The sequence below is a fragment of the Epinephelus fuscoguttatus genome, linkage group LG8 (genome assembly GCF_011397635.1).
Source record: "Epinephelus fuscoguttatus linkage group LG8, E.fuscoguttatus.final_Chr_v1".
In the NCBI taxonomy this organism is placed as follows: Eukaryota; Metazoa; Chordata; class Actinopteri; order Perciformes; family Serranidae; genus Epinephelus; species Epinephelus fuscoguttatus.
In genome coordinates, this window is record NC_064759.1 from 32,493,786 (window position 1) to 32,506,807 (window position 13,022).

The following is a 13,022-nucleotide window of genomic DNA, read 5'->3' on the forward strand; positions in this document are numbered from 1 at the left end:
TGTGAAGCTTTTTCATCTAAACTTGGACGTGTTCAGTCACAGTGGCTGAGGTAAATTTAAAACAAACAAGGAAAACCAGATGAAACAGCGCCAACAGGTGCCATTTTGTGTGTCTTTATTGTGGACATGACATTACATCTTTTTGAAATGATGTACAAAAGTGTAACAGAACTGAGAATGGCTCAGACGAGGTAGAGCTTTCACATCGGCTTGCTGGCATGAAAACTACACAGTATAAAAACAAAAACAACCCAGAAAAAAAAAAATCAAATTAAACAAACGCTCCTGTCTGCCTCTGTCCTCTAATTCTTTTTGAAGTGATAATAAATACAGATATCAACCAAATACATTTGGAATAATAATGTCTTCTAAGGTAAATTAATCATGAAGTTCATAACAAATAAAAAAAGCAATACGGACACAAATAATACAACTTAAGAGGCATGATAAAAACCCAACCAAAGAGAAAAGAACAACACCTGCCAGCCCCTCTGGGAGGGCAGCCACGACTAGCTACTGAACAAATCCTACAGTTTAGCAAAGAGAAAGACTAAAAACACACTCTTACATCTTTATGAAAAAATAAGCACTGCTGCACCTAGCATTATCAAACTTTCAATGAGGAGACGTAGCTAAAAAGCTGTGCCACACAGCCGTCACAGAACAAATCATCTGTCATTTAAATCTACGGAATCATCCTATCCCAAAAAAAAAAAAAAAAAAAAAAAGGCCTCTAAACCATAACTGACATTGAAGTGTGTTAGCTGGCACCATTAAAAAGACATTCTCAAAGAAACCTTAGCTAAAATCGGACAAAATGAGAACAGTTAAAGCAGTAACCTAGTCTAAGTGCACTAGTAATGCCATTTGGTTTCTACCGCTGTATATAAGGGTTTGGTAAGAGTGGATTACAGATATACAGTTTATATTACATACACTCACTCCTGCTTCATAGTTTTTCTAAGTCACACTTCGGAGTAGAAATTCATAACTGAGGAGTTAATCTTAAAGGGAATTCTGTACAACATTGGTATTAGTACTACACTACCTCGAAGGCTAGAGTATCCATTTCAAGTATTTTCACTACCCACACCTTCAGTATACACATTTGTGTATTATTAGGCATATTCAAGCACACAACATTGTATGCATAACTCAACAACCCACTGGTGTAGCAACCATTTCGTCGTCATGGCAAAAACTACTGAGGTCTCAAAATAGATGGGAAGTACAGTACTCTGTATGCTCCGTAATCTTTAACTGGTTTGAATTTTGATTTGAATGCGTACAAAAATGTCTCTCCACTCCTGGTCTTTAATTCTGCTTTCAACAGCCATGCTTTTCTTCTTCTTTTCCCCAGCGTGTCAAGGCATGGCTTCTTTTTTTTTTTTTAAGTTGTAGAGGCCATTGAGGGAGAGAAAACCAAGAGAGCATCTCCTCCTAGCAAAAACCAGTCCTCAGGCTTCATACCAGCCGATGAACTTAAAACAGGCTTTCATTGCAAAGGAGGTAGGCTAGTATACAAAGCATCTAGAGGGAGGCTGGAGTACACAGGAGTTAGTCAACCTCTTATACAGTACTGAGAGGTTTGAAAAGAATGCACATACACACACATAAATGCACACTCACACGCACACACGCACACACACACACACACACACACACACCTGTGTTAAGGCTGTGACGGCTGTACAATTCAATGGGCTTCAAAACATCTCTATCTCGTGGATTCATACCTGAACTCTCTGGAAGCCTGACCTCTCGACCTCTGGCTGCTCTCTCTATGACCTCATCGCTCTTTCCTCCAAGAATGCAAATCTTTACATCACCATTTAACAAATTAGACTGACTGATATGGGAGTTTGGCTTATTAGTCCGCTTGAACGCTTTGGTAACAAAATCAGCTCCATCTCTCTCTGTGGTTGTTTGCTCTGTCGGATGTGGAGGCTATATTACAGCCAACATGTTGAATTATACGTCACTTTTATCTGTTTAACAAACCTGCCAATTTTGAAGGAACAGTTTGGGATATTTTAAGAAATAATATCACTCTCATGTTTGTCCACTAAATGTACATCAATCATTAGTTTAACACAAAGACAGCCAGTCAAATTGTTTAACTGGTATTTTTCAACATGGACCCTATTTTGCCGTGTTTTTGTGTCTGAGTAATGGGAACGAGAATTTTTGAATTGGTCCAGCATTGAGAGCGCTGCAGCCAGCAGTTGCCAAACCAATTGGTGTAATCATTTGGGGCAATTATGCACCGTCAATGTACATCCAACAAAAGTGCTCAGATTTTCACAGTAAGAGCCTGACAACATTATGGAAAGGATCCTGACCTTGTTAAAGAGTAAGATTTTTTCTGTTCAACCATCAACAGCCTTGAAATTGCTATCGCCAAACTTACCAGACTCCATTTAAATGAACAGTATTTTAAAGTGCACAGAGCCAGCATCATTTCAAATCTAACTGGCTGAATTAAGGGCTTGTTTCAATCAGACCAGAGTTGGCCATCATTGGTACAGTGGAAAGAAGAACCAAGAGGACTTTTGGGAGTTTTATTTTGCCTCTGTTACTTTAAATGTACTGTGTTGTACAATAATAGAATTGCTGCTTATTTAAATGGAGTCTGGCGGGTTTGGCGATGACATTTTCAGGGTGGTTCCTGGTTAAATAAAAAGGATCTTACCCTTTAACATAAAGGTCTACATCTGTAGGGATGCTTTCCAAAATGGTGTCAGACACTTCACAACAATCTGAGCCTGTTGTTGTGAAAACAGACACTTTTACTGGACATATATTGATGGTGCACAATTGCCTATTAACGTTACATTGCAGCCTGTATTGCCACTACAGCCTGCAAAAGTCTCACTAAGTACTGGACAAATTTCAAAAATTGCTGTTACAATTAGTCACTTAGACACAAAGACGTGAAAATATAGGGTTAACATTGAAAAATACCAGTTACCTGTTAATTTAAAAAGGCCTGAATGGGAAAACTGGTTTTAATAGGAAAAAAGGAATGGTTAGAAAAGTCACAAAAAATTAACCTAACTTTGGTGCTAAAGTACACTGTGCTGCTGCTTCTACCAGAGACACTGGGTAGGTTTTGGTGCAGCTGTGTGGGCCCAGTTTGAAACAGGCCGAAAAGTCAGTTGCCCTTTAGCAATATGATGCATCTATGCTGGCTCGCATTTGCAGTACCATATTATCTTACGCAAATACACAGGTTGGAGTTTAATCTGTGCAAAGCAGAGCCAAGCAAGCGTCTTTCTGTCGCTGTTTTGAAGTCAGTCTAACTCAAAGTCAGAAGTGTCGGAAACACTCCTTAATATGATGGAGTTATGGAGGGAAACTGCCTCCACTCAGTCCCTTCCTCTTAAATGGACAATAATTGAATGGCCATAAAAATGGTACGCTCATTTATATTGGCTATTAAAAAACGCACCCTCTTTTTAATGAGCACTAAAGCAGACACCCCCATTAGCGCTCTCTCTCTCTCTCTCCCTCTTTAATCCTACCTCTCTCCAACTCTCTCCCTCCTTCTAATCATCAGCTACACAGCCTCAGAGTGGTCACTGCACTCGTAACATTACACTCTGGAGTGGAGGGAAGTGAGTTTAACACACTTGCGCGCGCACACACACACGCACACACATGCACACACACACACACACACACACACACACACAGATGCAAGTCTTCATCTTGGTGAACCCAGAGGGAAACGAACTTGCGATGCGTCAATTGACTGTTGATGAATTGCAGAGCATCTTCTCTCTCGTCTCATCTCTGATGATTGGTGTCCTGAGGAATGCACAAACTCTTATACAATAAAGCTAAAAAAAAAGAAAGGGGAGAGAGGAGGGGCGACTACAGCAGCCATGCAATGCCACAGTCCTTGATTAAAATGCTAGCAGTTGCATTCAAGTTCAGCTTTTTCCACTTCTTTTCATTGAAAATGTAGCTTTTCTTGTAAAGCTGCACTAGGCAACTTCACGTGTTGGTACCTCTAAAACGCCAGCAAAAGGTAACTCTTTGAATTCTGAGGGCTTCTATATTCAGAAATCCTTTACGGTGATGTAAACTACACACAGCTGGTTCGTTCTTGCAAACCGATGAACTGATGAAGACCAACAGAAGCAAAAGATTGATCGTGTCTAGCATTCCTGCTGAGGAGAAACTTTATATTTCATTTCTTCTTTGTGGATAGCATTGCCCACTTGTGTGCACACCTGACACCTGAATTTCTAACAGCAGATTCTCACCAGAAACTCTTTCAATCAGTAGAAAAGCCACTCCCTTCTGCTGCAGCCCCACGTTTTGATTTTAAAATTGCCTAGCACAGCTTTAACTATCTTCTTATTTTAAAAACAAAATAAAATAAAAACAACTACAAGAGCCTTCATTGTAGAAAATTCATCTAAGGTCATTAAAGGATGACGGGTGGAGAGGAGAGGCTCAGAAAGTTTATCATGAGTCTCAGGTCCTACGTCCAGTCCTCTGATGTTTAGGAATGGTGTTTTCAGGTTCCCTGACTAGTCTGGTCCCAAGTCCAGATCCTGGTCTACCAGACGGTCTACTGTTTTTGTGGGGTTGGTGGGTGTTTGGCAGCCAGCGCTCCTTGCTCCTCCTGGCTCAGCAACAAGCTCCTTGTGTCTGGGTACTGGCTGTTGTCAAAAGGCATATGGTGGACACTCTGGACGTGCGTCTTTAGGTTCCCTTTCTGAGAGGCTCGGTATGGGCAGAGCTGGCAGCAGAATGGCCTCTCCCCTGAGGAACACATACACAACACACAGATTCAGTTGAAAGGTCAGATGGAGCCCGAGAAAGGACGTCATACATGGGATTGGAGAGGACAAGATTTTTAAATATACAGGGGATTTAACAAGAGACAACGATGTGAGCCACGGATGAGACTTGCTGCGGTGGAAAACAGAAATAAAAAAAGAGGGAGAAACAAGCAAAAACACAGACAAACACAAACCAAGACACATGATGGCATTCAACTAGAAATAGGAGAATATTATGCAGGTTGAGAGCAGCGTTCACATTTCATTTTTTACACCTAATTCACTTAAAAAGTTAACTTTGCCTCTCTATCCTGACCCAGATGGACAAACTCTTCCTCTTTCTTTCCTGCCATCTGGGGAAGAGCATCCAACGTCTGAAAAGTCCTACTTTTGTCTCTGTGTATTTCCCTCAATCACCCGAGCCACCCTTTGTCCCCCACACACACCCTTAAAACACTCCGCACACACCCTTTAGACTCTCTTCTAATTAGACTGACCTACAATGGCACAGACACCTCTGCAAAAAAAAAAAAAAAAAAAAATATAAAAAACCTAATAAGAAAATAAGCAACACACACCTGAACAAAACAAATGAGATTGCCATTTAATTGCACCTAATTATCATTTTGATAAATGGAAGAGTATCAAAGCGGGAAAACAAATGACTCCCCGTGCCCCTCCCGCACCCTTCTCCCTGAAGAAGAAACAGGGAAATATAGCTGTTATCATACATCATCAGAAACACAACGGAGAGAAAGAAAAGGAGGGGGGTGGAGGTGGTGAAGGAAGAGAGAGATAAAAACAAAAAAAGGTATAATTAATCACACAAAAATCTGAGAAAAAAAAAAAAACAGCTGGAGCGACGGTGAAGGCGAAACGTGAGAAGAAAGCGAGAACCTCCACGACACCGTCCTGCGAGGAAACATCGCTGACGGGACCGGTGCACTACATTATAATAAAGGTTATCGTCACCGTAAAGCAGCGTCAACACTACATCTAATTGGACCCCTCTGCCGCGCCTGCTCCCATCATTCATAGCGTGCGGTAAATCTGAGTCCGTGTGGGTGTGTGTATGTGTGAGATGTGTGTGATTAATTAAGATGGAGGCGCAGTGTGTAGAACCCAGCTCTTCTTCGAATGTCAAAGCAGAACAGATTTACTCCTGTGTTCCTCCTCCGCCTCGACGCTTGTCTCAATGACTGACTCTAAAAACTCTTTAAAGACATTAAAGAAGCTACAGGGAATGTGTTGCTATTTTTTTAAGTTTGCACATTTGCTTTAAAGCCCATATAGGCTACACTTTTCTTATTCCTAACAAAGGAACAACTAACACTCATTTTCATTACTGGTTAATCTCCCATTTATGTTCTCATTAAATTGATAAACTGTTAGAGTTTTTCTAAACTGGTTTTTATGAAGTTTGAACTGGTTAAAGGCTGAACAGCTGTTGTCTTATATCAATTTGTAACAAAAAAGAAATGAATATAATGTCCTCTAGAGCCAATCTACCTATACAAAAACTCAAAATCTGCCAGTGAAAAATCTGCCAGTGGAGCAAGGTTTTTTTTCTTATTACAAGCAAAAAAAACTTGGTCCACTGACAGATTTTTCTACTTATTTCAAGTGAAAATTGAAAAAAAAAAAATTTGAATCCAGTGTGTACGATATAGCGGGATTAAGTGGCATCTAGTGGTGAGGATTGAAAATTGCAACCAGCTGAAACTTCTCTCGGTTAGAGTTCCTTTTGTGTTCATTGCTCACAAGGTTTTTAACAGGAGCCGATTTACCTGCAGAGCTCTCTTCCTCTCCACAACAAACAGACCAGGGGTCTCATTTATGTGTAGGATTCATACTAAAAACTACAGACAAAAGCCAAACATGGCGTGCGCCAAAAAATATTTGACAATTTCTACAATCAGACTTCCACTTCACCAGCTGCATCGCCAATTTCCCGTTTCGAAACTGTTCGTAAGCATGGGTCATGGTTTCTCTTATCAAATCAGTTTTTATATCAGAACTTTTGAGAGGGAAGTGGTGTACGCCTCTTTCAGGCCTCATTATATGCGTGCGCGATGTTTATAAATGAGACCCCAGGTGATTTAAACGGATAAAAACACTGCAAAAAGCATAAACACGTTGCAAATCAGTGTTTCTCCTACGATGTTTGCCATGTTGGAGACAGGCGACTAGCCCAGCACCTGCTAATGTGTGCTCACCTTTGTTCTCCAATAACCTATAATTTTTTCTGATCTACACATTCAGAAGGTTTTAACAGGAAGCCGAATTATCCGCAGAGGTCTCCTCCTCTCGAGGACCAATGGACCCAGTGACTTCAACCGGTAAAACCAATCAGTGTTTTTCCAACATTCTTGTCACGGAGGTACTTCTAACTATGGTGGCACTTTAAATGGCCCTATATATTTCTTCTGATCTAGATGTTCAGGAGGTTTTTACAGGGAGCTCAATTCCCCGCAGAGGTGTCTTCCACAAACGGACCAGGTGATTTAAACTAGTAAAAACACTGAATAAAGCAGTTTCATGTGAAAAATCAGCATTTCTCCAAAGCTGTTTGGCCACTAGCCCAGCACCTGCTAATGTGCGCTCACCTTTTTCTCTGATAATTTAAGATCCTGATGTTCAGGAGGTTTTTAATGAGAGGTCTCTTCCTCTCCAACGAAGACTGACCTCGGATTTATACTAGTAGTAACACTGATTAGGCACTGGAAGTTTCACATAAAAAAAAATGAATAAATAAAATAAAAAAATAAAAAATAAATGGCTCAATCTAAGGTAATATGAAGTTCTTATTTCCAGGTTATAATACAGAAAAGAAAACATACTTAGTGTATTTTATTCAATTCTTGCAAATATATCCCCCTAAATCCTACACACTGGACCTTTAAAACAAAGAAGTGCAATTATTATTGTATTGAGTGAAACTTACAAGCATCTGGCAGCCTTTTCCACAATTATTTAAAAAACCTCTACCCCTTCAGGTGTAATTAAAACCAAAATGATTTTTTTTCAATGAGACAACTGTGATATGTACACTGGATACACACGCTGGTGTCAGGTGTGATCCAGCAGCATGTGAGTATGCCAGGTGTTAATGCCAGGTGCAGAGGGTGCCACATGTGACTGCTACACATGAAAAAAACAAAACACTGACAAACGGATGGGAGGGTTGTGGGACTGACACAGACACACATGCGGAGGTGAGACAATAATAATGCAAAAAACATGCAGAAGCAATGGGGGAGCCCAGTGGTTAGCCATCGTGCCACATACTTGTTTGGGAGCTTCAGAAGCGGTGGTGTGAGCGTCAGTACCTCTGTGGAGTCCGTTAAAATCAAACCCAACTGTGGGGGGAGAAGGAGGATGGAAGGGGGAGGAAAAGGAGGAGGAGGAGGGGGAGGAGGAGGAGGAGGAAGGGGAGGAGGGCATTCGGTTAAAAGCTCTACCAGATCCACACAAGCAATTTTTTCCCCCCTTCCACCACCACCACCCGCGCACTGTAGCGTTTGCCACCAGCACCCTTGCTAATAGAGGGGACCTGGCAGTGATGATGATGGTGATGATGGTGGTGATGATGGTGATGGAACCTGGTGGAGGCAAGTCAGTGATTTAATATGACGCATGTTAATAGAGGCCTCAGGGTGGCTGGCCTTTTCTGCGTGTGCACGTCCATGCTGAAGACAACCGTCGGTGACAACATTAATTACAGCCTCGGCGAGTGTTTACAGACCCTATGCATGGGCGTGTGTGTGTGTGTTAATGCAGTGTGTGTGTGTGTGTTTACAACAGGGCTTGGGGGGAAGCTGAGCACTGCATCACTTACCATTTGGCCTCTGTCACTTAGAATCACTGGCTGTGCCACATATCATTCACACTCTCTATAAAGAAGCTACTTATCTCACTGTCTACTGTGATCACTGCCGGCCCGGCTGATGGACATGACAGGACAGGAGAAGGAAGAGGAGGAGGAGGAGGAGGAGGAGGAGGAGGAGGAGGAGGAGGAGGAAGTGGGAAATTGAAAGGGAGGACAGCAGACAAACCAGAGAGGTAGGGGAGATGAGAAAAGGTGAGGAGGAAACAAGAGAGGACAAGGAGAGAAAAAGAAGGGAGGAATGACTGTAGATGGGGAGAGGAAATGAGAGGAAATGAGGAAGAGGACAGGAGAAAAGGTGGAAGGGGGAAGGGAAAAGGAAAGGAGAGATGAAAGGAAACAACAGAGAAAATGGGTGAGAAAGAGGGGAGGAGACACTACTGGTGGGAAGAGGAGAGGAAATGAGGAGAAAGGAGAAAATGTGAAATGAGACGAGAGGAAATCAGAACAGGAGAGCAGAATAACTGAAAGAGAAATGAGAAGAAATGGCAAGAAAAGAAAAAAATAGATGAGAGGAAACAAGAGAGGAAATGGGGAGGAAGACAGAAGGAAAGGTGAGACAAGAACAAATAAGAGAGGGGGTAGAAAGAGGGCAGGAGAGACTGCAGGTGGGGAGAGGAAACATGAGGAGAGGAGAAAAGGTGAGATGAGACAAGAAAGGGAAATAAGAACAGGAGAGGAGAGGGAAAGGAAGAAGAGAAAAGAAAAGTCAGATGAGAGGAAACAAGAAAGGAAATAGGGAAGAGAACAGGAGAGGAAATGAGAGGGAAGGAAAGAGAAGAAGAGGAAAGGTGAGATGAGAGGAAACAAGACAGGAAATGGAAGAAAGAGGGGAGAAGAGTCTATAGGTGAGGAGAGGAGAGGAAACAAGAGTAGAGGAGATTAAATGAGATGAGAGGAGAGGAAATAAGAACAGGAGAGCAGAATAACTGAAAAGAAATGAGAGGAAAGGAAGAGGAGAAAAGAAAAAGTCAGATGGGAGGAAACAAGGGAGGAAATGAGGAAGAGGATGGGAGAAAAGGTGAAATGAGAGGAAACAAGACAGGGAATTTAAAAAGGAAAAACAGAAAGGAAATGGAACAAAAGGAGAGAGAAAGGGAAGGAGGGGAGAGGGGAGGAAAGTACACTAAGGAAAAGTAACGAGGAAAAGGAGAAAGTGTAGGAAAAGGCAGGATGTCTAAATCAAGCAGTTTAGTGAATGGCATCGGGACGCATGCAAATGGATTCATAAGGCTGGCGTGGACAAATGCTGTTCTGCTTCATTAGAATGCGCAATTCCATCTCTCTAATTGACATGTGATTAATAATGTATACAATTTGTCACAGGTCAGTATCCGGAGCAAATCATGTTTCACTTTAAAAAATAGAGACAGCTGCCCAGCCCAGGGCGGGGAAGGACTCACAGACTGGCTGTCACACTCAACTGAACAAAAAGATCTGTTTTGATTTATTTTGGAGAAAGCAGGAACGTAGCGATGAAATATTGTCCAGAATGTGAATCCCTATGCATATATTCTCTATATCTCATGTGAGCGTTTCTGGGTGAATAAATGGCTGCGAGGGGGATGATGTGTGTGCACAGGTGGCACGGGAATGAGTGACTGTTGAAGGAGTGGCCAAAAAAGTGGGAACATCCAGTAATACATGAATAACAAGTAGCTAATGGGGTTTTCTTACACACAGCCTGGTAAGATGTCATTGTTGTTTCCTTTTTGTTTGCTGAGGTTGTTTGTCTGTGTCTGTCACACCTTCACCTTTAAATAATTCTTTTTTGTGACTGATGCTTTTGCAACTTGATTACCAACCATTTTTCACCCAAAACCCCTTTAATTACTGTTCGAGTCCTAGAGTCCAAGGAAATCAAGGGCCCTATTTGATAGCACCAAAAATATACTTGACGTGATCACCTAGATGCTTCATTATATCTTCTAACTTTAAGATAATTGCTTGATGAACCATGAACTGCTTGATTTTGAACATGATGTGTTTTAAAGGCTACTTCTGTAGGAGCGTGTCATGTAACTGACCCCAAACAGAAGTAACACTGTTGTACATTTACTAAGTAGTAATGACATAATTGTTCATGGAAAGCCAATATAATATGTGAGACATGATTTATTTTCTTATTTGGTGTAATACCACAGCTTCATCCTCATGTTCATATTTTGGGCGCATTCACACCAGGATAGTCTGGGGGGCCTCGGTTCGACACCTTCATTTGGTTCGGTTCACTTTCACACTGCACTTTTTAAAGCGGACCAAACCACCTGGACAACGTCACACTAGCCCTTTTTAGATAGGAATTGTGCAAATTTGCAGGAAAGCCCAATCAGTCTTCTTTCAGCATTGGCAGTATAAAAACAAAATTGGGGAGTGTGGCAAAATGTCACCTACCTACTTTTGTTTATACAGAATGCTCCTTTTTTGGGGCAATGGGGGGCGTGAGCAAGTAACAAAACGTGTAGCTCAGCATGTGATGTAACCAGTGACGTGGGAGGGAGGCCGCGGCTAGTCAGTCCTTCGGCGATTCTCTCATAAGTCAGCCCGTTCATTGTTCTGTCATTTGATGGTTAATGGCCTCTTCGTTTGCAAGGACAAGGAGGGCGCGCAATTCCTTGTCTCCCCAGTTGCTCATCTTTACACTGTCTGTCAGGTTTGCGTTTCCCTCTTGCTGCTCAGCTGCTCGCTGATTCCTGCTATCAGCTGTTTCCTGTTTATCCACCGCCAGTGCGTCGCAACAGCTCTTCCCACAAGTCATCAACAGCCCTTCCCAATGCGGAAGGTCGCCTCGGTCTGTTTAAACTAAACCGCCAATATGTCTACCCTACGAGGCGGAAAATTGCACACCTCGGATCAACTTGCCAATCCGGCTCTGTGTGTCTAAACACTCGCAGCTTCCCGGCAAAATGGCCCAACATTCGCGAAAAATCTGGCAGTGTAAAAGGGGCTTCAAGTTACAACAGCTGCTCGTTTGGGGGCAGTATTGCCCAAAAAGACCACTGACCAGGAAGAAAAGAAGCATGTGAAAGAAGAAAACCCAGCTCATCGATTGGCCAGGACCAAAAACGGAAACCTATCCCCTTCAGCAAGCTGGGTCACCACAAAAACAATGGAGCAACACCAAATTTACGCCATCTTGGGCCCACGAGACATTTTCCAACTTTTTCTTTTTTTTACCTGTGCTTCTCCCACTTCGCGTTGTTGGCTTTGTTTTTTTTCTGCCAAAATGCACTAAGTTCTACGTCACTTACTCTCTTTAGTTCACTTCCTCTCTTTGATTCAATGGATAGTCCGTTTGCATTTCCCACTGTAAGCGAACCGCACCACTGTTCACTTGCAAGTGAACCGAGACCCCCAGTTTTCAAGCGGACCAGGGTTCGCTCGTTTGGTCCGCACCAGAGTTCGAATGAGTGTTCACACCACTCCAAACTAACAGAACTATCCGTGGAAGTGGACCAGGGTTCGTTTAAAGCGGACCAAATAGCGCCAGTGTGAATGCGTCCTTTGTCACCTTAGTCATATGTGAAAGCTCAGTTTGTGGGTTGCCACTCAAGTACTTTGCTTCATATTTGGGTTTTAATAAGGTCAGAAGGAAAGGAAAGAACTTTTTATTTGAAAACGCTTAACTTACTATCATTATTATCATTTTTACAGATACAGCAGCGGAGACTGGGATCCCAACAACTTGAAAGTAAAGGCAATTTTAACAAAACACAATGGTTAAAAGTTGTGATTTAATTTACTTAAAAACACATCTTAGTGAAATGTTTCCATTGTTTTGTCGAGCCACTGGAATCGTGCACGTATGCAATCCGTGTTCCTTTGAGTGTGTTTGTGTGTCACTGTCTTGTGGCTGTATTTACCTGTATGGGATCTCATATGAGTACGCAGGTGGCTGGGCTGACTGAAACTCTTCCCGCACTCCTGACAGAAATATTGTCCCTGCCGCATCAGAGACCGCAGCATCCCTGATCACACACACACACACACACACACACACACACACACAGAGGAAAGAAAAAGCACATGGTTAAACGAAGTACTGAAGAGCAAATCTTAGAAGAGTTCAAACATGGGTTCAATATAACAGTGGCCAAAACATCAAGATACTATATCCTCCTGAGACCCTGTGTCCTCATATGAGGACATCGCAATTTGGGTTTATTGACCTTATACTTCATTCTACTTAATTCAGACCTGCTGTCCTCGTTCTTGGACGCTTTTTTGTGCCATCTAGTGGTAGTAACAGCACAATACACTAATCCAAGTTAAAACAAGACAGCAGACACCTCTGCCAAGTCAGTCTGCAACTGATCCTGACACAAAAGTGGACAAGGTCC

The 13,022-nt window shown here is 42.2% G+C and overlaps 1 protein-coding gene across 4 annotated transcripts in view; it reads right to left on the minus strand.

Annotated features, from left to right (window-relative positions):
* Nucleotides 1–705: 705 nt before the first annotated feature.
* The window catches only part of LOC125893328 (zinc finger protein 516-like), a 55,389-nt gene continuing 43,072 nt past the window's right edge, over nt 706–13,022 (minus strand). For 3 of the 4 annotated variants that reach the window (XM_049583924.1, XM_049583923.1, XM_049583922.1), the window contains 2 exons: nt 12,546–12,650; nt 706–4,776 (listed from right to left, as the gene is read on the minus strand). In XM_049583924.1, the coding sequence (XP_049439881.1) occupies nt 4,583–4,776; nt 12,546–12,650 (299 nt within the window). In that variant the 3' untranslated portion in view covers nt 706–4,582. Of the gene's footprint in view, nt 4,777–8,084; nt 8,156–12,545; nt 12,651–13,022 lie in introns of all 4 variants that reach the window. The other variant, XM_049583925.1, reaches the window with a different exon arrangement.